The sequence below is a fragment of the Acomys russatus genome, chromosome 22, assembly GCF_903995435.1.
Source record: "Acomys russatus chromosome 22, mAcoRus1.1, whole genome shotgun sequence".
In the NCBI taxonomy this organism is placed as follows: domain Eukaryota; kingdom Metazoa; phylum Chordata; class Mammalia; order Rodentia; family Muridae; genus Acomys; species Acomys russatus.
Genome location: NC_067158.1, coordinates 59,499,833 through 59,525,981, shown reverse-complemented (window position 1 = coordinate 59,525,981; position 26,149 = coordinate 59,499,833). Strand labels below are relative to the sequence as shown.

Here is a 26,149-nt window from a genome sequence, read left to right as displayed (position 1 = left end):
CTTAAAATGTTCTTTTCTCACTTTAATTGTCTCTAAAAGTGTGTATTGTTGGCTGAATCCTGATCTTATTCAAGAAATTGTGCCATAGACAGATTAATCTGCCCAAGCTCATATAGTTGGCATAAAGTTAAAATTTATGCTCAAAGACTGTCTGCCTCCATTTCCATGCTTTTAATTTCTAGGATTCTTTTCCTTTGCTTTATTGCAATATAGAGTTGTAATGTACTTTATATCTCCTTAATCAGCCTCACGGTCAGAATTCCTGAGCTCTGCTTAAAAATATCCAGTGATGCTGGCCTGGTGTGAGAACGGTAAAGGAAAAAGAAAATTCAATGAACAAGACCACTGTTTTTATTTCATATTTAATAGTTCTTACAATAACCTAGGATGGTTGTACTCAAGCATGCTTAAGAAATACAGAGATTGAGAGTCAGGGGAGGGGAATAGGGTAAAAGCAGGAGAGTGGGAGGAACGGGAGGATATAAGTGATAGGATAACAATTGAGTTGTAATCTTAATAAATTAATTAAATAAAAAAATAAATTGAGAGTCAAGGAAGTGGTGTGATGGAAGTCATATCACAATTAGGTGTTGAATCTGGTCCACCTGACTCCAAAGCTTGACGGTTTTGTTTTTTGTTTGTTTGCTTTACCTTTACATCAGTTTATTTATCTCCATAGAGTCACTGCATAAGCATTGGTTCTATTTTTAAAAGTTGTTCAGCAGAAGGTTTCAGACTCACTAGGATAAACAAGTGGAACCGACATGTTGCTTAAAGCTCCTCATGTTGGGCCTCAACACGTAGTTAAGCTATGCCTTCTTTGAGGTGACAGACTTTCAGCCTTTCAGGTGAGTTATTGTCCTTCTCTACTCTCTAGCTTTCCTATTACCTTTTATATTTCACTTGTTTTAATCAAATATTTAAAGTCATAGCTATCATAGAAAGCTTGAAACATGGCTAGAATACCAGCTAAGCTCAAGGCTAGTCTGGACTAACTAGTGAGCTATTTTTTTTAAATATCAGATTATGGGCCAGGGATATGGCTCAGTGGCTAAGAATACTTGCTCTTAAAGAGGACCAGGTTCAGTTGCCTGAACCTACCATGTGGTTCACAACTATCTATAACTCTAGTTCCAAGAGATTAAATCCCCCTCTTCTGAGTACTGTAGAAATACATGCATGCAAGAAATATACTTATACCATAAAATAATGTATGCATAAATTAAATATTTAAAGACAATGACTGTCCCAGAGAACCTACTAGTAGCCAATCATTCATCAGGGGGGGTCTCATTAGTCCCGCCCTGATCCACACTTAGCTATTGATAGTCCCAGTATTATTCAGGACCAGTTCAAGTGACCACACTGCAATGAGCTCATAGTAATGTCATGCCTTTTACATTTTGTGGTCATTTCTCCTATCTCTCAGCTTATAATGTTTCCACACCTCTTTCTTGCATAAGGCTCCCTGAACATTAGAGGAGATGGTGTATATGTTCTGTTTAGGACTGAGCACTGTAGAGAGGAGAAAGGGTTATAATAGGCATTGGAGGGAAATAAGAAAGGTGACAGTAAGAAGAATACTTTATGTACATGCATAAAATTGTCAAAGAACAAATTCAACAAGTAAATATACCAAACCATCATGTAGCTCAAATGGCTATATTGGCAGCTCATCTTCAGTCAAGACGTTGAAAACCTCCGAGTTTTGTAATATCAGTTCCATAGGAGCAAAGTTTCCATGCCTATGGCAACCCATCCCATCCATGTAGACTCAATTTTCTTAACCAGCATATTTTATTAACAATGTAATGACCGAGCTTATCTCAGTTATAACCCGATTAACCAAAACAGTAGGAAATGAGGATTAATGGACACAACAACAAAACCTAAGGATATCAGTTCCAAGGAATGATTCTCCGGTCGGGAGCCGCAGGATTTCTTCCACTGGAATCTGGGGTAACAAGACCTCAGAGCCTCAGCAGGAGCCAGAGCTCTGAAGCCTTCCCTCCAGCAGTTTTCTCTAGGAGCATCTTGAAGGGCAGCGATGAACAGCTAAATCTATCCCAAGTCTCCAAATCGCGCCACCGCCAGTTCTGGGCTCATTTATATATCTCCTCTCCGAGTCTGTTCACCGGATCTTTTTCATCTGGTAGCAATTAAGCTCCAACATGAAGTGGTTGCTCTTCTAGTGAATTAACATCACCTGTTCTCTCACTAGACCGTTCCGATCCCACACTTGGGATCCTAAAGAACAGGCTTCTCTCCTTCACATCCATGTTTGTTTTATTGCTTACTACATTGCCAGTGTCATCCTTCATTATGCTATGTAAGTCTGAGAAAACAGTCTGAGTGGGAAGGACACACTGACGATGCTACATATCTATCAGAGCGATGTGTGGCCACTCAGGCAATTAATGCAGAGTGCTTGGTTTTGGAGTCTGGGTGGCTTTGTTTCCTCCATGCTATCATAAGCAAATTATCTCAATGGACAGTGCTGCCTCAGTTTACCTATTTTTTTCCTTTTTTATTATTAATTTATTCAAATTACATCTCAGTTGTTAGCCCATCCCTTGTATTCTCCCATTCCTCCCTCCCTCCCGCTTCACCCCCATTCCCCTCCCCTATGTCTGTGACTGAGGGAGACCTCCTCCCCTGTATATGCTCATAGGGTATCGAGTCTCTTCTTGATGACCTATTATCCTTCCTCTGAGTGCCACCAGGCATCTCCATCCAAGGGACATGGTCAAATATGGGGCGCCAGAGTTTGTGTGAAAGTCAGATCTCCTTCTCTACTTAACAGTGGAGAATGTCCTGTCCATCGGCTAGTCTGGGTAGGGGTTCGAAGTTTACTGCCTAACGACACGGAGATTCTATCTTACACCCATCAGAATGGCTAAGATCAATAACTCAACTGACACCACATGCTGGCGAGGATGTGGAGAAAGAGGAACACTCCTTCATTGCTGGTGGGAATGCAAACCAGTTTACCTATTTTAAGAGGGGGATATGGGGCTACTTTTCTTCATGAGTGATTGTGGTTATTCAATACTGCTATTAGCCAGACTTCTCTTGTGCTTGTGTCTGGAGATTTTGCCTTCTCTCCTGATTTGATGAATGAGTTCTGTGTGTTCCTAGCTGAGGTTCGAACCTTTTTTATAGGAAGCTATTATAATTTATTCAGATTATATCCCAACTGTTATTCCCTCACTTTTATCCTCCAGTTCCTATCCTCCCTCCCTCTTCTTCCCTATTTCTACCCCCTAGACCTCTGACAGAAGGGGATGTCCTCCCCCACCATATGACCACAGCCTATCAGGTCTCATCTGGATAGTCTGACTCCTCTTTCTCTGTCTGCAGGCAAGGCCTCCCCACCAAGGGGAAATGATCAGATTCAAACTTTTTTTTTGTAGTTGATCTGGTACCTTCTCACCTTTTTTTTTTTTTAGGACATTGCCTTGGTATTTCTCCCATCTCCAAACTCACCAAAGTTTCCTTCCCTGGCATATCTTTCCAACAAATCAGTATGCTTATTGTTTGCTACTCGTCCATTTCTCATCTGCTTAATTACATAGTTTGCATCTAGTCCAATCATATCAAAGTCCCCATCATCCTTACACTATTAAATTTGATGGTCAGTGTGGTCAGTATTTAAATTACTTGACATGTTAGCCAGACCTCACACCGTTGATTAGCCACCTTGATACACTTTCTTTACTCAGCTTCTGGAACACCGTGTTCTGCTATTGCTTCTGAATTTCTTTTGCTCCTTCTGCTCTCTAGCTTAGGGTTAGGGGCTTTCTTTGCTGGTCTGCATTTAGTCTTCATCTGCACTCAATCTTTTCTCACCCTTGGTTTGCTCATACAATCAGATGTTTTTCTTGTCTGTCTTCAGGGTAGAAAACAATATACTTGCTCATAGTTTGAACACAGCTTGCCAAACAAATACAGCAGCCATTGTGCTTGTTAGAATGTTTAAGTTGAAAAACCTGCAGGGATGGCACTGTGGAAAGTACTTCTGGGCAGAAGCTAAGGCTCTCTGTTTAGGGATATAATTTTGAAAGTGTCTGTTGACATCCGTGTAGAGAGGTTGATCAGCAGCTCCATGTAGCACAATCAAAGCAGAGATCTGGATTTGTATGCATCTGCCTTCTGTAAAATATGACAAGCAGTCTAATTGTTTGCCAGTTCTATACCCTTTCCCCCTCATCGAAGACACTGAAAGCAAGCAAGTCACTTCTTTGCAATTAGAAAGAAATGGGTTAGTCAATTCTTTCAGCTCTAGTTCACTGCAGTTTTATTAAATGCTGGATAATAGGTTGCATCTTATCCTTATTAAAAATAACAAACTGGTATAGGAAAGGTAAAGCACAATTCCTTTTCCTAGGAGGTATGGAGAAGCACACCGCCTAGTCCAGACTCAGCACATGCTGACTGGCTTGTTTTTCGTTGTAACTGTGTGTGCTCTGAGGACCAGCACACTCTACTGGAACACAGTCTTCCATGTTCCCAAGCAGAGACTGAAAAGAGTGAGTTACCCAGGAAAACATTTTTATCCTCTCCAAATATGCTCTGCAGGCTGAAATACTCTGGAGAATAAGGCACACGTTCCAGTAAATGTGGTTGTATTTTCCCATTACTTCTTTTACATACAACAAGGCAACACTAGGCACTATAAAGACCCCTGCCAACTGTTCAGAATGCTTGGGTTGACTTGCAAAGGTGAGTCAGCTCAAACTCTCGGCTTAAAGGATATTTTTATTGCATTTTCCCAGCACATGGTCTTCCAAAGGTCCTCTGTGACATCTGTTTTAGACTAACATAAATTATTGATTCCATAATCATCATGAGATGTTAAAATAATCCACAAGCATGCCACTGATGCAAGAACATAAAGCCTCTATACCTGGACATTATGGTTTTGTAATACTTGAAAATAGGAACTGACATACTGGATGTAGTATTATATCTGATATGAAATCTGTAATGGAATTTTATATTTGAGAAAGAGCCCGTGGCTTACATTTGATACAGGAAGCTAGGAGTTAATCACAGTGCAGTAAGGCTCTGGCTCCTCGGGGTACCCCTTTCCATTCTGAGAGGTACAATACAATTATGGAAGGGAGCATAGCTTTAACCTGATGCCTCAAACAGTTTGCAAAAAGAAATTAAGTCTTTATTTTAATGCTGATGAGTACATGAACAGTATATGTTTGTTATCAAATGCACACATCACATGTTTTATGAGATAAATGATGTTCCTTTGGTGTTTACTATATGTTAATGGATGTTGTTATTTTTTGTTGCCATTGATCTGTTTATCCTTAATGTACTCATAACACTATTATCTTGATTCTACAAAAAGAAATATTATTGTAAATAAAGCATCTTAATTTTTTAAAGTAACTCAATGTCTACATAAAATCATGGTTTTCCAAATACAAAGCTACTAAAATTATATTAAAATACATATATGTATTCATATATACATAAAAGAAAGTTAAAAATAATTTATAGATGATACATTGTTGAGGGAAAAAGCATGAAAATGAAATTTGTAGTGGGAGCCTCATGGAAAAGTTAAGAATTTTTGAGAAAATTGCTTCAAAAATTTCACACACGAAGTACTGCAAAGATATCTCAAAGGTTATGGTCATGTTGTGCTTGCAGAGGACCCAAGTTCAGTGCTGAGAACCTATATTGGGTAACTAACAGCCACATGTAACTTCAGGTACAGTGAGCCCTACAATTCTGACCTCTGTGGGTTCCAGCAGCCCCCTCCCCAATTAAAAATAAACATTGTAAAGAAAGTTTCAACACATGTCTATGAAATGTTATAAATCTTCTTGACAGTTTAGGTGTTTTACAATATGAAGAGCTAAGCCTTACAACATATGTCTGATATATGAGGCTCTCCTCACCTATTCTTTTCCTACTTAACCCTCTCTCCTCCCTTTCCTTCTTTTTGTCTCATCTCCATCTTCCTCATCTTTAGTTCTCTTTCTCATTTTTTTTTCATCCTAACAGTTCACACTTGGTATTTTCCCACAGGATAATTAACCAAGCCTATGAATTTGAGATATATTTTAAAATATGGTCACTGTCTGTATTTAATATTCTATATTAATTACAAACCATTAATCATAATGACACTTCCACAGACTGCATAGTCACACAATAGCTATAGTAACTGCACAATTATATAAATGGCTTATTAAGTATTTAAACTAGTTACAATGCTATATTTATGAGAAAGAAGACACTAAGAAACATCATGTAATCATAACTTTTTCCATATAATTACTTATTCATTAAAATTAAAAACCTAGGCAAAAATAGTAGTGCTTTCCTTAGAAACCATTTCAAATAGCTTTTTCTATATTTGATGGATGAAATTATAAAATATAAGGCCATTAAACAGTAAGAAGCATACCAAGCCTGCCCTTTATGGGAACTACAAGGAGAGTAATCATGGATTCTTTCTAATAAACAGCTGATCTACCTGTTATTTATGCATGGTCTATTTTCTTTTTCTTCAGTGCAAAACAGCAAGCTTCTTTTTCTTACAAAGTACATTTGTCAATATCTGCCAGTCGTCTGCAAACTTCAGCCCAGGCATCCATTCTCTGCACCAAACACAGCGCTGTTGCTCAGTGTGTGCCACAGCAAGCTCCCCACCAGCTTCGGAGAACTCTTTAATGCTATCATAACTACTGTGTGGGCCAAGTTTTAGGAGAGAGAACAGTTTTCAGGGGCCACAATCAATACAGAGAGATAATATGAAACATTTAGGACCTCTAAACTGCTCTATAAATCAATAATGGCATCTATACATTTTTATGTTTTGGGATCTGTATTATCAAGATAATTGCCTCTGCTTTTTAGTTGCTTTATCATAAAGACCAAGGCAAGATAAGGTGATCCTCCAAGGAAATGTGAGAAATTCTATCTTTCTTTTACAGTCAATATGAGTGTAGTCATTGATTTTATTCTAACGTACAACCCATGGTCAGGGACTGCCAAGAATATCAAAACATCAATTTGAAGTAGAGCTAGCTGCATAAATACAGTAGGCAAACTCTCAGGGTCTGCACCAGGCCACAGGCTTCTGGCGAGCAATAACCTCATTTTTAATACCAGAAGTTCAGAAAATTCTTTTTGGAGCATGTACTCATTACTCTGTGTGGGAGGACCTAACAAAATTTTGTACACTTGAAAATGTTCACAACCTTGAGTTATTTCTATTTATGCTGTGTACTTTCTGCAATTTTTCTTATTTCTATAATGGAAAATAGCAGGTCACTGTTTATATAAACACAGACAAATGCAAATGCTCAGTAAGGACTTATGTATTAGGCTATTAAGAGGTTTTATGATGAACACTGACAATGAAATAAGAAGACAGGTTAAACATTGTTTTCAGCATTTATAGGTGTTTTACGAAAATGAATTGAAGAAACAAAATAGTTGAGCTGTCTACCTATATCTATAAAAGTGGAAGTGAAATCAAACAAATGAAAATGCTCACATTTAAGGGGCAAGAATATAATGAAAGGAAGTAGAAGGAAGAAATAAAGCAGTCTTTTTTTTGTTTTGTTTTGTACTTTACTTTTTGACCTTGTACTTTACTTTTTGATATGTTGAATTTATAAAACAAATTTAAACTTATTTTAATAATGCAAAATGACTACACTCACATGTAATATGCACACATTGAAAGAGCAGTTAGGGATCACTCTGCTGTAGTAAAAGTGACAGCTGTAGGTTCTCTTCGAAGACCCCTGATTTCACTGATTCTAGGTAGTTGGCCTGATTTCTTGTATCAGGCATGTTGTTTTCTCTAGTTGAGTGAGTCTTGAGTCCAGTTACAGAGCTGTTGGTTACCTCCAACATCAGCAAGTCACTACTGCACCCTCAGAGTCATTGTTGTGGCTCAGAGGCATCACAGCTGGGTAGCACTTTTGGTTATGGTCTTCCTTCAGGAGCTTGCATAAGGGCTTTCTGGTACAATGAAAACTAGCCCTCAAGGAGAAAGCATTTAGGTTAGTTCCAGCTCAGAGACCTTCGGGCCCTGTTTCTGAAGCACATGAAATCTTCAGCAATAGAGACCTAATTTTTACCTCTATAGGGTAAGCAAGGCCAATAGCAATTATCAGTATATTTTGGGAGTCTTCTGGAAAACCCTGGCCAACAACTCAAAAGACGGCTTCTCATATTGGGTACTGAGGTTTTGGTTAGATGGACTCATCTTTGGCTCTTATTTGGAGCATTGTAGATTTATGCTCTGAATTGCATGTATTATATATTTTTTTTTAGGTAGAGAGCTACTAGCATGATTCTTTATGACTGTCTAAGATAAATGTTGTCCTCATCTTGCATCAAGAAAATTTCTCTTTACAACAGACAAAGACCATTATGGAAAAAAACATAAGCAACAAAATACTGAGATGTGGAGCTCAGTTCTAAGAGATCATCTATAACACAACTCCCACACCTAAGGCTCTGAGTCATTGCATTGAAGGAGAGGAAAGATTGTAAGAGCCAAAGGAACAGGAAACTTGCTGTCAGATTATGTGTCTTCGAGGAATGACAGAAGCTACACCCATCAAATCTTGCCAATATGACTGCTTAAAAATGAACTGAACAATACCAACATATATATGCTAATGTGAATAAGGGTGGTAGAGGTTGGAAGTCCAAGAAGTCTTAATGCTAAACAAAGAACTGCAGGCAACTAATAAGTGCTGAGAGCAGGAGAAATGGTCTTCTCCAAAAAGAGCACAGCAATTGGCTATCCCATAACAAATGTTCAATCCTGAAAACATGCATATGAGTAGCATACAGGCTGAAAATATTGTACTTCTGTGTTTAGAAACACGCGTGCACGTGCACACACACATACACACACACACACACACACACAATGATAAAAGGGGCCATGAATTTGAAAGAGAGCAAAGGATGGTTTGAAGAGAAGGAAGAAAAGAGGGAGATGATATAATTAATTTTATAATCTTATAAAGTAAAAAGTACAGAAAAATTATAATGGAATCTATTAAAATGAAATCAATACATGATGATTCACCTACATGCTAGAATGTATCCTAATTCACACACACATACATATGTATTAACATACTTACACAGATACATATATAGCAGGTAAATTAATTATCATTTAAATATCATTAAGAACAAACATTTTTTAGGAAAGAGAGAGAAGATATAAAATTCAAAAGTAAGCCAACATCCTACATTCTAAATATGAATTACAAATATCAACCCAGAGTTGTGATGTTTACCCTATTTCTGCAGTAGGGAATACATTGATGTTTTAGATAAACAAAGAAGTCTCAAGACTATTCAGATAAAAAGAACTAAGTAACAGACTTTAAAGGGCTACAGTTGGCTAATAAAGTTTTTTAAAGTTAGAATTGAAAATAACAACCACAATGGACTGCAGTAGACTGTTACAACCCCTGGATTTTCTAATAATACACAAAGACACAAACTAAGATCAAAATGGCAGACCTCAGTGGTCATACCTGGAGATATTAGAAAAACAACTTGTTACAGTAAAATCTGACAAGTTACAGAAAAGCAATTGGTCCTCTTCTTCTAAGACAATAAACACACTAAAGATGACACTTTCTGAGGTAAATTCCATACTAGGGTGAGGGAGGGAGGACAAAATACAGTCCTGACACCTAAAGAGAGAGTCATCTCCCAGAAGAAAGGCTCACCTCTCACTTCTGATAACTTGAGTTTATGTGCACTTCTTGGGTTTTGCATCTTTTTTGTTACGTTGTTACATTATCGTGAGCATTACCTCACTAATTCCCATCTACTTTTTTCAACCATAATCAAAGGACCATTGATTATGTAACTTTTCCACACAATACACGTTGAGAATACATTAATCAAATGCAACATGTATTCTCTTTGACCCACTTAAAAACAAGAAGCTAGAGAGATTTCCCAGTGGTTTGAGCACCGGCTGCTTCAGCTTAATTCTAGTCTCTTGTGATCCAACACCATTTTCTGCCTTACACAGACACCAGACATACATATTATGCATAAACATATATGCAGACAAAATACTCTTACATATAAACATATAAAATATCTTTAAGTAAACAATAAGTAATGAGATTGGAAAATTTACTTTGGGTCTTCCTATACTGGCATTTGTAGAATTATCTCTTTAATATATATAGCTTATAGACCTGAAACAACAGCTAAATATGACAATGAAAGTAAAAGTGCAGGGCTGTAGCACAATTTCAAACACACAAAACACACACACACACACACACACACATTGCTACAGATAAATCTCATGATAGACTATGTATAAGTATGAGGTTAAATAATGTGGTATACACAGCTTTCTCTGTGCATGCTCACAGGGTGTGTAGACACCTAAATACGAATGCTGAGTCTTACTGTGGATGAGCTACCAATTTGTCTATTGAAGCTTTCACAAAGTCTTAAACTAATCTGGCACTGGATTCACTCCATTAGAAGATAGAGGAAGAAGCCCTATAAAATAATAAAAGGACAGCACTGGTATATTTGAAAAAGGACAGCAAAAGGAAGAGGAGGGTGTTATTGGGAGGTTAAATACTCCACTTAGTGTCTTCACATAATTAAATCATTCCATGCTTCCCATTTTTAAAAGAAAAAAACAAACAAACAAACAGTTTTTAGCCCCCACATGTCTAAGCCTTGGAGAGAGCTAGTGTGTGCGACCATCTGGATGGTGTTTGTGTAAGAGATGGAATACATGGTCACTAATAGCAATAATTACTCTTTGCTTAAAAGCCATCATTTAGATAAAATAACCACTGCAGCTTACAACTGAGTCAGGTAAGTACATTCTGCACGTATTAAAGTTACATTTACAAACATTTACTGGACAATCATTTAGTTTGAAAGAGGTTGGGGAAATGAAGTTTATATTTTCAACAATAACACAATCTGGTTCACATAGAAAGTTTAATCGACTTCAAGACACCAAAAATTAAAGTGTCATAAAAGGGTTGCAAACCCAGGGGTCTTGGTGAGATTACATTGTGACAGGGTACGCAATAAGAGTTTTCCTGTGGGTTACAGAGAATGTACTGTATTTTTTGGACCATAAGATTGCACTTTTTTTCCCGTCAAAAGTGTGTGCGTATGGGAATTAGAATGTGCCTTATGGTCCCATTGCTGTTTTTATTGTTTTTTTTTTTTTTTTAAACTGGGTGCATCTTATGGCCTGAAAATAACAGTAGTCATCTTCATGGAAGAAATTTGAGAGAGGATTTCAAGACAGAGAAATAAAATGGGAAGAAATTATCATGAGGGAGGAGTGGTGCCTTTATGAAGGGGGAGAACTTGGACACAGACACACACAGTAAGACTATGTAAAGATAAGGAGATGGTGTCCATTTGCACAAAGGAAAGGATTGAGGCAGCCCTCCTTTTAGGCAGAGAAGGAGCGCCTTTCAATAAGGCAGTAGAGTTGCAGTAATTTGGACAGTGCTATCCCACTATATTATAACTTCCAGGAGACACTTTTTTCAATATTCAGTGCACAGTTGAATTTGAAGTTTTTTTGGAGATATTTAGAGAAATAACTAGAGATTATTGGATTCGAGTTAGAGAATTAAAATCAATTTTATGTTGGCTTTGAAGCTACTGTTTTGGCATGGGGGCTTCTATCATGTTTTGTATGGAGAATAAGATGACAATAACTAATGAGTAGAAAAATTGAGCAAGGAAATTGACCAAGGAGTGACAGGTAGTGAGTGAAGCTATACATTTAGATGGAAGAAATTCTAAGTGGAAATGAGGGTTCCAAGCAACAGATTAGGTCTCAGGGATGAAGGTGTCTTGCATTTTGTGCTGACTTACTAGGATGCTGGTGCTTTCATTGTCACCTGGAACAAAAGGGTGTCCTGATTTGGAAGAAAAACAAAGGACACAAAATCAGAAGTGAGTCATGCAGAGAAGCAGGGCCTTCAGACTCAGGCACTGGGTACCCAGCTGCAAGTCCTTCCCTGAGACTTGCTCATTTGGGCGTTTCAGATACTTGTTCAGTGAGCAGAGCAAACCTGGAACAACCACTACAGCACACATTAGAGACACAAGATAAGCCCTCAGGCCAGGCCCAGTCACCATTAAGTCATTCAGTGAAAGCAAAGAGAGAGGGCGAAATGGCTTTAGTGACCATGGCCATACTTCCTTAGGACGCAGCATGAGTAGCGCTCTTGCTGATGAGGACTGCAGAGTGAATAGTGATGAAGACGAGGAAACCAAGGCGAAGGAATCAATAAAGGGAAGAGTCTAATGATTTAAGCAGAACAGGGTGCTGTGTCTGAAGACTGTGAAATAAGATTAGATGCTATTGCTAAAAGATTAGCCCAGAGAGAAGAGGAAACTCTGAGAAAGAAATGCAAAGAAAGGATTTTAAGGACTTGAAATAAAACATTGAGGGACTTGCTAAGAAAATGAATGATTTTGCCAACTTTTAGAGTTCATGGTAATAGACTAAAACATCAACTCCTACTTTAAAAATAAAATAGTGGTGGCAGGGTTACTCCTTAGAATAAGTCATTTTGTCATAGCATAGGTCACGCAGGAGCATAGGGCATGAGGATTAGTGTGTTAGAAACTGGCTGCACTGCAGCCTCTTTACTCAGTACTCTCCTATATCTGGTGCCATTCTGTTAGATCCCATACAGGATAAGATATTGCACTTTGGGTGTAAAATCTGAATTGGAATAGCTTTTAAAATCTTGTAATTTCATATAACTTAAAAATAGCACCTCATATTAAATTTGAATACAGACAATTTGATTTAATTTAAGAATGTTGCTTTATGATTATGGAATATCTGGCTACAGGGGCCTTGGTACATAAATCCTATCCTTACTGAAATTACTTGTTAATATATGGGCCCATTCACAGTGACTATTAACTGGACTTATGAAAATGGATAAAGCCATCAGTATCATTCTCTCAATTACTTATGTCTAAAATAAGTACTTTACCCTCCTAAAGAGGCCAAAACATATGTTGAATGATCAGGGCTTTCTGCTTTTCCTGCTTAAAAATGATAAATGATTGCTTTTCTATGGAAGGTTTTTATGAGAAACAGACAGATTTTCATTTTTGCAACTTGAAAATGTTATGTCAGAGGAATTAAAGTGACCAGGACTTCATAGATAATGGAGGAAATTAGATAGAAGCTGGAGGAGTGGAAATGGCTGACAGGGAAGCGGGGATGTTTAAGCTGTAAGTCTCTTGGTTCTTCATACCCTTTGCTGCTTGCTCTGCCACAGCGAGAAGCCTCAAGCCTCCTAGGAAACTAGTCTCAGGGTCAGAATAGCACATAGACACACCTACAGAGAATGCAGTGAGTGCTTTCTTAACTGGACAACTGTATTTTTGTTCTAATCATTAGTGGCCACAGGAGCCAGAGGGTCAACCTAAGAAGGCAAGTTTCCCAAACGCAAGGAAGCAGAAGGCAGAGAAGATGTCTGAGGACATACTATGGACTCAACCTCATATTAATTATTTTATTAAAATTTCTCAATGATGAGTTGGGGAATATTAAACCCTCACTACAGATGAGAACACTTGGGCTCATCATATTTGCATATTTTTCGGGGTCAAGCAATCAGAAAGTTGTGACAATCAAGCCCAACCTTTGCCCTCTTGCTTCAGATGTCACACAGTCTCGGTTACACTTTTGGTCTCTAGGATGATAACAGCTTCCTAGAAAAGAAGAAAAATCAAACCACAAGAGAAGAAGGAAGAGCACAAAAGAAGTGAGGACATATATCAGGATGAATATGAGTACCTTAAAGATAAAGAGAGTTCCATAAAGAGATTGGAATTCATGTAGTGAATACATAATTGTTTCTCTTTGGATGGCCACTGTTCACATGCTAAAAGCGAAAGAGGCATGGCTTATATCTGAAGAGAAGAAAGCAGTGAGGTAGAACTTGAAAGGAGATATTTGCTATTAAGTATATTTGAACGGGATTAGAATTGATAAAAACATTTGAGAGGTAATATACTTGAATTTTAGTCCTAATTCTGCCATTGCTTCTTGGTGGCCATAGACAAATCCTCTAGGCTTTTGCGTGTCAATTTTCTCTTCATTTGTATTTTTACTTAAAAATTTAATACATTTATATAATTAATCTTTATAATATCGACCACTCACACGCCTTCCAGCTTCATGTCCTCCGTTAAAGTTTCATATATATTTATATGGATGTGGTATCATCTACTGAGGCATTGGTTATATTTCCAAAGAAAATTCACTTTCCTTCCTTCAGAAGCGATCAGCTATGAGTAATTTTCAGTTGGGGTGAAGTCTAGAGACCCTTTCTCTACTGCATGTTGAATTCTCATCTGCCTTGATCATGTCTGCAATTAATACACGTATGCAATAGTCATGCTATGTCCAGAGAACAGCATTTCAAGTTGCAGAACAATGTGTGTTCAACCTCATAATTCTCCAGTGTTATCTTTCTTGATGCAATTCCCAATGTTAGAAGCTAACACTAACTCCTAAAATGTCTGAAGTGAAACTCTAAACTGTGACTTTGACCTTCATTTTCACCAAATACATAGCTAGACTTTGTTCTCCAGCAAAACATTGGTGAAAAAAAAAAAAACAAAACAAAACAAAAAAAAAACTCTGTTTGTTTCCTTTGCTTCACAAAGGGCTTACCAAGACAATGCCAAAGCTTCAAGTGAGTCACAATTTAGTTACATTTTTCATAAAAGTAGAAGTAAACTTTGAAATATAGCTTAAAATTTTAATTTAAGACTTCAGTTACATAAAGAGTAATAGTAGACTTCTATAAATGTTTATAACGTCTTTATGAATTAGTGAAATAAAATTAAATGAAAAACCCATTATGCTATAAAACATTGCTGATCTAAGTCAAAGATAAATTATCTTCTTACTTGAGCCATAAACACAGCAACACAGCATGGTATAGAAAGCAGCTGACATAAATTAGAGATAGCCTAAAGAAATGAAGATATATAATATTCATGAGTTGGAAATCTACATAAATTTTATGTTGATTCTTCCCATATTACTTAATCGATCCAGCACTTCTCTATAGTAGACCTTTATTGTGATTGATGGGAAAGATCCATTCTAAAAGTTATAGGACCATGTGAAGAACGTTAAATCTCAAACAACTTGAAATATAAATATGAGATTAAAGGCCAGACACACTTTACTTTCATGACTTCGTTTAGAGCCACCTGAATTAAAAGAGGGTGACTCTGTGTAAGGATAAATGAATAGAACAGTGGGACACAGCTGAATGTATTTTAAAAAAACCCTGTGTATTTGATCAGTGTTATTAGCACAATCCAAAGATGAAAATTTATTTTCAACAAAAGATACCCAAATAAACTAGAGAAGTCTAAGAGAAAATTGAACCCTCACCACTAGCTCCTGCAAAATGTCGCAAATAGCATATTTTGAATTATAGTATAGACCTCAATATAGAGGCAAAAATATAAAAATGTGAAGTAAATAAGAATACTATGATTTTCTCAATGTTGCCCACACATCTCCAATATTTCAGAAATCATATTTTTCTTTCTGAATTAAGAAGATACAACACTCAAAGTCCATTCCAGTTCCACTCAATTGACTCTGTGATAATCAAGAAATTGACTAAAAATGATATGGCTTTAAATCTATTTGTAATGACAAATTTTACTACTTTATTATTTGATAGTCAAGAAAAAAAAACTGACTTATACTTGATGGGCAAAGTTATCTACGCTGAGGTAAAAAAGATCCCAAGTTTTTTCTAGCAAAAGATATTAACATTAACTATGTATATTAGCCAATCATCTTGCTTCTCTCTCTTCTGTTCACTTGTAAGAGCAGGATATAAAACAGTGACATAAAACAAGGCAATTGGAAAGTATTTACCGTAGTCCATAGAGAACAGTTCCATCAGGATGCAGCCTGATCATTCGGTTTTTCACTGTGACCCCATGCACAAATGATTTCTTGTCATTGAGAAAGTAGGTGTCTGGTACCCAGAGTTGGTCAGCTACCCTGTTGTCAAGGGTCAGATTTAGTGGGATTCCCGAGTATGAAAGCCTTTTGTCCTTCCACGACTGTTGGAAGTACATGGTGAGTGTATAATCCTGTAAAAAAAAAAAAAAAACAACAAGAAAAACTCAAAAAGGTATTTTACAATCATCATAATTTCAGGGAACTTGTTGAGAATCCAGGCACACTGGCTCATCAAAAAGGCTCAGAGGGTAAAAAATGCTTGGAGCACAAACCTTGAAGGCTAAGTTCATCTCCTAGAACTCGTGTAAAGGTGGAAGAAGATAATCAATTCCATAAAGTTATCCTTTCACCTACACATGTGTGCCATAGCAACATGCTCCCTGACACAGCATCATATACATAAGCACCAATAAGAAATGAAAATTTAATTTTATAAAAAGAACCTGTGATGTGGTATTGTGGATGCCTAGAGTTCCATCCCATGTATGCAAAGAGATGCATATGACTACACTGAAATTTATACCTCCAAGAACACAGCAACATATATGTTAAAAGTCCTGGGGTAGTGCAGTTCATTAAGATAGAGCAAATATATGTAACTTGATTTTAAGGTTAACCTTTTATGACAATAATACCACGAGAAGTAAACATGGAAAACCTTGAAAGACACCCAACAAACATATTCACCCCTAGATATCATACTTTTATTTCAGAGTGGAGCATTAGTTCTGTATTAACTTAGAGTGGGTGCTTTTGAAGAGAGAATGTTTTCAAATTGCAAAGCCTTTCCAATGACTGGTGTTCTACTTAACTCTTAAATATTACCAGTTGCCTGTCTATAGTTATTTATAATGACTTACAATTTGTCTGTTTCCTGAAAACCTGTTATAATTCATATGTAGGTGAAGATGATTATATAGCCTGAAGACTGATGATCAAGTTTCTTTCTTATGTTATCACTACTCCATGTAAAGAATGGATTTGAGCTCAGGGTTGGATTTACACTTAATAGCATACTTTCCTATACTCTGTAAAAGCTTACAATGAGGACACCAGCTACACTTTACTCTGACAATAAGTGCCGACATATCTGGTCTTAGTACATTTAGTACCCTGTAGGAGAGGGATGGTGATTGTTACCATAGTGCTTTAGGTATTGTCTCATTTTAAGGAACTTTAATAGCACAAAGTGTAACTGACTATTATAAGAAAATCAGTTTCTACCAGTAGAATCATGATGTTCTTAAGGTGTAAATTCTAACATAATAAAAATCAGTGACTGAATACTTTACCAATGATCAACCAATAAGAACCTACTGCACTACCTGTCTGCACTGGCATTGGTAGCAAAATGGAGGGTCACTGACTTGAGTGATGATGTTCATATCTAGTCATCCTGTGTAGATCCCCCAGCATATAATTTTGCATTTTTGAAAATTACTAAATCATAAGACAATGCCAACCCCAGATAACCAATTTCAGCACCTTTATATATTCAGGGACACTGTCACAATTTACTCAGAAGCCATCTGGCACTAATTCAAAGGCATGTTTCCTTGTCCAAAGGACTCTTCAATTCTAACCACACACACAACCTTTGAACAGTCTGACACAGTAACTTACCTTTATATGTAGATGAACTCACCCATCACACATATACAGTGTTCTGACTCCAATAAATCTTTTCAATAAGTAAGATTTTGGGATTTGATCTTAGAGTGTAAAAAGGCATAATCTTGAAAATTGATAATATATATTTCAAATGTTCTCACCAAGAAAGTATAAGTATTTGAAGTAATGCCCATGTTAATTACTCAGTTTATCTTTAAAATACATACATTTAAAACACATCATGTTAGACATGATAAATATATATAATATCTGTCAATACATTAATAATGAATGTTGAAATTAAAATGTACCTTGTGATAAGTAAACAACAGAGAGTTGAAAGAATAAATTAGTGTAAAAATAAAATAATATAAATGAGTAACACTTATGGAGGTGTATGTGTGTGTATTTGTGAGACTGTATGTGTACATGTGTTCATGTGTATGAGTGTTTGTTTTCTTTACCCTTCTGTCTTTAGAGGATGTTTTATTGTAAGGGAAGAAATAAAGAAATATAGGCATTTAGTGAGAGCTTTGCTAGTGCATAAATAAGTCGGTTTTCAATATTGAATGAAAATTACAACATGGTACTAAATTAGAGCAATGACAGTCCCAACTTGTATTAAGAAATAATCCAGGAGAGCTGGCCTTTCCCCTCACCTGCTGCAGCACTTGGGAGAGCAGGACCTGCACCTCTCCGGGGCAGCACAGTAAGAGCTGACCCTGATGGAAGGTTTCTGGGTGAGCCAGCCTGCGGGTTTGAGCATGGGAGAGCTGGCCCCTCAACTTGTCTGCCATGTGGCAGCACGGGCAAGGGAGAGACATCCTCCTCCTTTCCATTGTCCCTTGCCACCTATGACAGGTGGTAGAACTTGCCCTGGGGTCATGAGAATAAGACAACTTGCCATGTCCCTCACTGGCTGCATCACTCCAGAAAGTGGGTCTTGCACCTTGCCTAAGCAGCAGGGTGGAGATGTCCCTGGTTTGGTGTGGGGAGGGGGTATGGTTGCAGGTGAGCTGGCCTCAAAGGTATAAGAATGGGAGAGCCAGTGGAATGACCAGTTAAGATACCTCTCACGCCCAGACCTAGGGCTTTGCATTGGCCCACCTCAGCATGTAACCTATCAGTGAACTGCTGGAGGAAGAGGCCGGCCTAACAGTTCCAAAACTACAGGAACGCCATGACACAAGGCAACAACAGGGTATTTAAGAGGAAATCTAGTGAGGTTCCAGTGGTGATAGAGTAGCCGAGGCCTCATACCAGTCCAACTAATCATTGCAATAAACATTTGCAAGTAAAGAAGTATGAACAGAAGAGTATACTGTGTATGCTGCAAGAGATCCTGCTGAAATATATAGATATTTTTCTGGAGTTAACATTTATTAGGAAGATAATTTTTCATGCAGGAGATAAATACAATATGTTTAAGCCTCACATAAATTTCATCTGTAAGCAAGTCTTAGAGTCTTATTCTTTTTTTTTTTTTAATTTTTATTATTAATTTATTCTTGTTACATCTCAATTGTTATCCCATCCCTTGTGTCCTCCCATTCTTCCCTCCCCCCATTTTCCCATTATTCCCCTCCCCTATGACTGTTCCTGAGGGGGATTACCTCCCCCTCTATATGCTCATAGGGTATCAAGTCTCTTCTCGGTAACCTGCTGTCCTTCCTCTGAGTGCCACCAGCCTCCCCCTCCAGGGGACATGGTCAAATGTGAGGCACCAGAGTATGTTCAGGAAGACCCTGAACTTCTGATTCTCCTGCGTCTACCACTAAAGCCCTGGAAGTGCTGAAGATCAAACCCAGGGCATCTTGCCAGAACTCTACCTCCTTGGCACCTCTGTAATTCTAAAAAGTTGGTTATTACATTAACAAGATATTTAGTGCTAATACTATTTCTTCTACTGTTATGGTGAAGCTATAATGTTTCTTTAGTGTAGATGAAATCAAATGGACTACTGATATGCTTTTATAGACTTTTATTGTAATTTTGGAACATTCTGAATTTCTTTTGGAAATAAAAATAGAGGACATTATGTTTACATTTAGCATAGATGAATACTTCTTAGTATATATTTAATTTGATATGTAGATGTATAATACAAGTATATAAGAATGTTAACTATGTCTTAAACATAACAGCAAGTATCTTTATCTACATAAAATAATTGAAAGAGCTTATACTTTATCTGTATTAGTAAAATATTTTCCATATTGAAAAGAAAAAAAGAGAAGAGTATACTGTGGAACACACTGTGAGACGCTACAGTTTCCACTATAATATTTTTTTTTCTCTGTTGGAGGGGAGGTTGTAAAGGTGGAAGGTGGGTTGGAGGGGAGGAGAGGAGGTTGTAGAGGTGGAAGGCAGGTTGGAGGGGAGGAGAGGAGGTTGTAAAGGTGGAAGGCGGGTCGGAGGGGAGGAGAGGAGGTTGTAGAGGTGGAAGGCGGGTTGGAGGGGAGGAGAGGAGGTTGTAAAGGTGGAAGGCGGGTTGGAGGGGAGGAGAGGAGGTTGTAGAGGTGGAAGGCAGGTTGGAGGGGAGGAGAGGAGGTTGTAAAGGTGGAAGGCGGGTTGGAGGGGAGGAGAGGAGGTTGTAAAGGTGGAAGGCGGGTTGGAGGGGAGGAGAGGAGGTTGTAGAGGTGGAAGGCAGGTTGGAGGGGAGAGGGAGATGAGTGGGAATGGGGTGCATGATGTGAAATTCACAAAGATAAAAAATCTTTTGAAAAAGAGAGAGAAAAGGCAAAAGATTTATACGATCTGAAGAGAAACCAGAGTATCTCTGGTGCCTCATACTTGACCATGTCCCCTGGAGGCACTCAGAGGAAGGACAGCAGGTTACCAAGAAGAGACTTGATATCCTATGAGCATAGGCAGGGGGAGGAGGTCCCCCTCAGTCACAGTCATAGGGGAGGGGAGTAGGGGGAAAGCGGGAGGGAGGGAAGAATGGGAGGATACAAGTGATGGGATAACAATTGAGATGTAACAAGAATAAATTAATAAAAATTAAAAAAAAAAGAAAAAGAGAGAGAAAAATAAAAGTGATTTAAAGGTTTTTGACATTTCAGGAAGAAATTCTTGCTTTTGGCCAAGAACACTGAAAGAACTCTACTCTTAGGTATGAATCTGGCATTATTACAATCATTTATCTGGCTTCCTGAAGTATGCAAGCTACTCCTTAGGGGAAATGTGATGTTGATAGAGACTATGGACCAAAGGGGATTCTCGGACACTGAGTAAATTAATGGGATTAATGGGTGTGAGATTGCTAATGAAATTGGTCAAGCTCATTCAGGCATAAGAAAATTTGATTCATTGAAAGGGTGAGCATATCAAATCAGTAACAGTCAATGATGGTTCATGGAAGATATTATATTAAATAAAAGACTTTTTTTCCTTTCTGGGAAAGACACACACATTTAAATTTAGATCTGTGGTTTTAAAGTCATGAGGATTTTGCCTTTTAAAATATCTCTGACAACATCTGAAGCGAGGTCTGGCTGTGACAACTGGGTGGTGGTACTAGCATTTGTGAGGATTGATTGACATCTATGCACATACTGCCATGCACGTCAAGCTCCTACCACAAAGACTTAGCTGTTTCAAAGTGTTCATAGTTGCAAAACTCTGGCACCTTGTCAAGATTGAGAAACCCTGTCTTCAATGAAATAACTTTTGTTTTAGCACCATGAAATGTTCCAAATTTTTGCATCATTGTTACAGAAATATCTGAGCTTTTAACATACGGTTCAAAACTTTCTGCTAAAGAATCCTAATATAAGATGGCTTGTAGCTTCCTATTTTGCTATGCCAAGATATCCCCATTACTTGAAGGTACTAAGAGGATTTTTCAGAGACCTGGGAATGTGAAAGTAACTGATTCCTTGTGTTTGTCAGCAGCATATGTTTCAGCCAGTGGTACTAGAGACGATATCCTGCTTTACCATCTAATAATATTAGAACCAAAAGGATTTCATAAAAACTTTCCCCCTTCAAACTTCTAAAATAAAAATCTGCATTTGAGAAAAAACCCATGCTCTTGCTTGCATTATTTTCTTCATCTATTTAATACATGCTATAAGAGGTCCTAAATACAAATCCCTGTTCTCTATAAAACATTCATTTCAGATTAATAGAACTGTGAGATCAGTCCTTTCCGAGGCTAGGTTTACTTTTTCTGACAGGTTGGTAATAGTGAAGTCCTACATGATTGCCTCCCATTTTTGCAGCTTCTAGCATGATGGAGAATATCTTATCTAAAGCACCAGCTGATGTAGAGTATCCTACCTATAGCACCCAACAAAATGGAGAGCATCTTTTCTACAGCTCCTGGTGATGGAAAGTATCTTGTCCACAGTGCTGCTAGAGAGTAGCCTACCTATAGTCCTGCTGATGGAGAGTGTCCTACCCTCAGTCCATCTGGTGGACAGTAGACTATTTGCAGCTCCTAGCATGATGGAGTATATCCCATCTAAAGCTTGTGTGGATGGGGATTATCTTATCTACAGTTCCATCTGGTGAAACATGGACAAACTCTTGGCTCTATTCTTCTCAGCTTCAAGAATGGAGATTAGATAGCTAAAGAAGAGCATTTGTTTCACATGTACATAAAAAGCTTATGCCTGACTCAAAAGATATGGACATACTGTAGTCTTCTCTAAGAAATTTATTACTGAGCAAACATCTATGACACAAGCTCAGCAAGGCTGAGTTCAAAGGTCATACCACATAATTAGGATTATATAAAACCAGGCTATAATAAGAGAAGCAAACAACATTGAAAGGCTGAGTTCATGGCTTATTAGACAATGAATGAGTAGAAGTAAAATGGTTTACTACTTCTTTCTAGTTCTGCAATTTGGACAGCTTCACTATATCTTCTGCTTATTATCTCATTGATTCATATTTAATGTAATGTTACTCTCCGTGGGTTACATTAGGAAAAAATAACGAAATAATGATGCTGACCAGGTCAGAATTTCATATATATGTGAATATATATACTTCAGATATATCTACAATTTATGAAATGTATATAACTACTATTTATTATATATATATATATAAACTGCATATAAGAGTAGGCAAATGAAACATCAAATTACTCTCATTGCAACTAATCGAATTAAAAAATGGAAATACTGTGAGCAATCTGAGACCCACAGATGTTAAATGACTTTCAATTAAAGACAACATGTTTGGGATCAGTGTGGCTTCCTAGCTGAAGGAGACCGGAAGGAGTAGGCACACATACTTCTTATCAAAGCAATTCCCTTTGAAGAAAAAAGAAAACTACCTAGAAAGGTCATCTGGAGAGCAACTGGCAACAATCAGCACACTTTACAACAGTATGTGGGAAAAGAGATAAATCCATCACATGTGTCCCATAAAAATAACTTCAGTGATTGTCTGATAAGCCAATCTAAATAATAATAAAAATGAACCACAAAAGACTTGATTGTATTCTCTGTATCGCCTAAAGAAATGCTCAATGTCCTTAGTTATCAGGGAAATGCAAATCAAAACAACTCTGAGATTCCATCTTCCACCCATCAGAATGGCTAAGACCAAAAACTCAAGCAACACCACATGCTGGTGAGGATGTAGAGAGAGAGGAACACTCTTTTATTGCTGGTGGGTACACAAACTAGTACAGCCACTTTGGAAATCTATCTGGAGCTATCTCAGAAAACTGGGAATAGGGCTTCCTCAAGACCCAGCTATTCCACTCCTTGGAATATACCCAGAAGATGCTCCAGCACACAACAAGAAAATTTGCTCAACCATGTTCATAGCAGCCTTATTCATAATAGCCAGAACATGGAAACAGCCGAAGTGTCCCTCAGTACAAGAATGGATAAAGGAACTGTGGTACATTTACACTATGGAATACTACTCAGCTATTAAAAACAAGGAATTCCCAAAATTTGTGGACAAATGGATTGAACTAGAAATGATCATAATGAGTGAGTTAACCCAGGAGCAGAAAGACTCAAATGGTATATACTCACTTATATCTGCATACTAGTGCAAGGGGCATGTCCCATGAAAGTCTTCACTCACCAGGAAACTGGGACAGAGGGGAAGACTTCCTATTGAGATTCTAGGTGAGAGAAGCAAGGGAGAATGGGGAAATAGAAAGATCCAGAGGGTCCTAGAAACCTACAAGAAGAACATTATGAAAGGTGGATCTGGGCCCGGGGGTCCTGCTCAAACTATGGCACCAGCAAAGAACAAAATGTGCAGTAAACTTTGAACACCTACCCAGATCTAGCCAATGGACAGGACATTCTCCACACTTGAGTGGAGAGTGGGGACTGACTTTCACATGAACTCTGGTGCCCCATATTTGACTACATCCCCTGGATGGGGGGGCCTGGTGGCACTCAGAGGAAGGATAGCAGACTATCAAGAAGAGACTTAATACCCTATGAGAATATACAGGGGAAGGAAATCCTCCTCAGTCACAGTCATAGAGGAGGGGAGTAAGGGGAAAATGGGAGGGAGGGAAAAATGGGAGGATACAAGGGATGGAATAACAATTGAGATGTAATACGAATAAATTAATAAAGTATATTAAAAAAGACTTGATTGTAATGGAATATCCCACTTAAGTGAGTAGTTTCTCTATCTGTAAGAAAACACCATACACAAGTTATTTACTTTGCATCTTCCAGATGTACAGTTAATTTATAATCCTCCCTTCCACATTTTGAGTACTATTTTAACTATTAATATATATTAATTGTGCTTATGTCTTAGCTATATTTTTAAAAAATACCTTTACAGGTAAATGAAGGCTTTCGTGGGACAGGGGGGAGGGCATCCTATTGGGACTCTAAATGAGAGACACATGGGAGAATAGCAAAATAAAAGGATACAGAGGGTCCTAGAAACCTACAAGTAGAACAATATGATAGGCAGATTTGGGCCCAGGGGTCCACTCAAACTAAGGCACCAGCCAAGGACAATACAGGAGGTAAACTTTAAACCCCTTCCCGGATCTAGCCAATGGTCAGAATATTCTCCATAGTTGAGTGGAGAGTGGGATATGACTTTCTCACGTACTCTGGTGCCTCACATTTGACCATGTCCCCTGGAGGGGGAGACCTGGTGGCACTCAGAGGAAAGACAGCAGGTTGCCAAGAAGAGACTTGATACCCTATGAGAATATACAGGGGGAGGTAATCCCCCTCAGGAACAGTCATAGGGGAGGGGAATAATGGGAAAATGGGGGGGGGAGGAATGGGAGGATACAAGGGATGGGATAAACATTGAGATGTAACAAGAATAAATTAATAAAAAAAATTAAAAAATACCTTTACAATATATGCATTCTTCATTACCATTCTTTACAAAGTGCATATTCTTGAATATTTTTAGGTCTAAATAGATGTTTTACGTTGATAAAGATGAGATATGATATATATTGGTTTACATTAAGAATTTACAACTCACCCAGATAGCAAAGATGTTTTCTTCAAGGTTGCCAAATACAAATAGCCAAAACACTATGATTATAATACAGGGGGCAGGAAATTCCCCTCAGGAACAGTCATAGGGGAGGGAAATAAGGGGAAAATGGGAGGGAGGGAAGAATGGGATGGGATAACCATTGAGATGTAACAAGAATAAATTAATAAAAATTTTAAAAAAAGAAAAAATAAATTTGAACTTAGTTGAAAAAAATAATGATTCCTGATTGTTTCATGGTTCTTCTTCTTGCCTAAGGTAGTTTATTGTATACACATCTAATAATATAAATGTATATATAAAAAGGAAAAAATAATAAAAATATTAAAAAATAAAATTTAACAATGGTAAATCTGTTTTTGTGTGTGGTAATGGTGCTATCCCTATTCCAAATGAGATTCAGATAAGGAAGCCATAACCAACACATAGCAACGCTTGTGACAGTGACAATGACAGCTAAATACACAATTCAGTTCCAATCCTGTGAGCTACATAAGACTCCATCTGGAACTCAGAGGTGATACAACTGCAGAGGCTTAGCAGTTTAACCTAGTATGTACTGTAGAAACTACAAATATTCATTTCCATTAAATTTTTTTATTAATTTATTCATATTACATCTCAATTGTTAGCCCTTCCCCTGTTTCCTCCCATTCTTCCCTCCCTCCCATTTCTCCCCTTCTCCCCTCAGCCATGTCTGTGACCTCCTCCCCCTATATATGCTCTCAGAATATCAAGTCTCTTCTTGGTAACCAGCTATCCTTCCTCTGAGTGCCACCAGGTCTCCCCATCCAGGGGATATGGTCAGAAAGGGGCACCAGAGTTTGTGTGAGAGTCAGATCTCACTCTCCACTCAACGGTGGAGAGTATCATGTTCGTCGGCTAGGTCTTGGTAGGGGTTCGAAGCTTACTGCCTATATTCTCCTTGGCTGGTGCCTTAGTTTGAGGAGGATCCCAGGATCCAGATGTGCCTGTCCTAAAGTTTTTCTTGTAGGTTTCCAGGACCCTGTGGGT

The 26,149-nt window shown here is 37.9% G+C and overlaps 1 protein-coding gene across 1 annotated transcript in view; it reads right to left on the bottom strand.

The window, feature by feature from the left end:
* Gabrb1 (gamma-aminobutyric acid type A receptor subunit beta1) overlaps positions 1-26,149 on the bottom strand; it is a 444,703-nt gene that overhangs the window by 257,166 nt on the left and 161,388 nt on the right. The window contains exon 4 of the mRNA XM_051165291.1: positions 15,965-16,185. Within this exon, the coding sequence (XP_051021248.1) occupies positions 15,965-16,185 (221 nt within the window). The remainder of the gene's footprint in view (positions 1-15,964; positions 16,186-26,149) is intronic.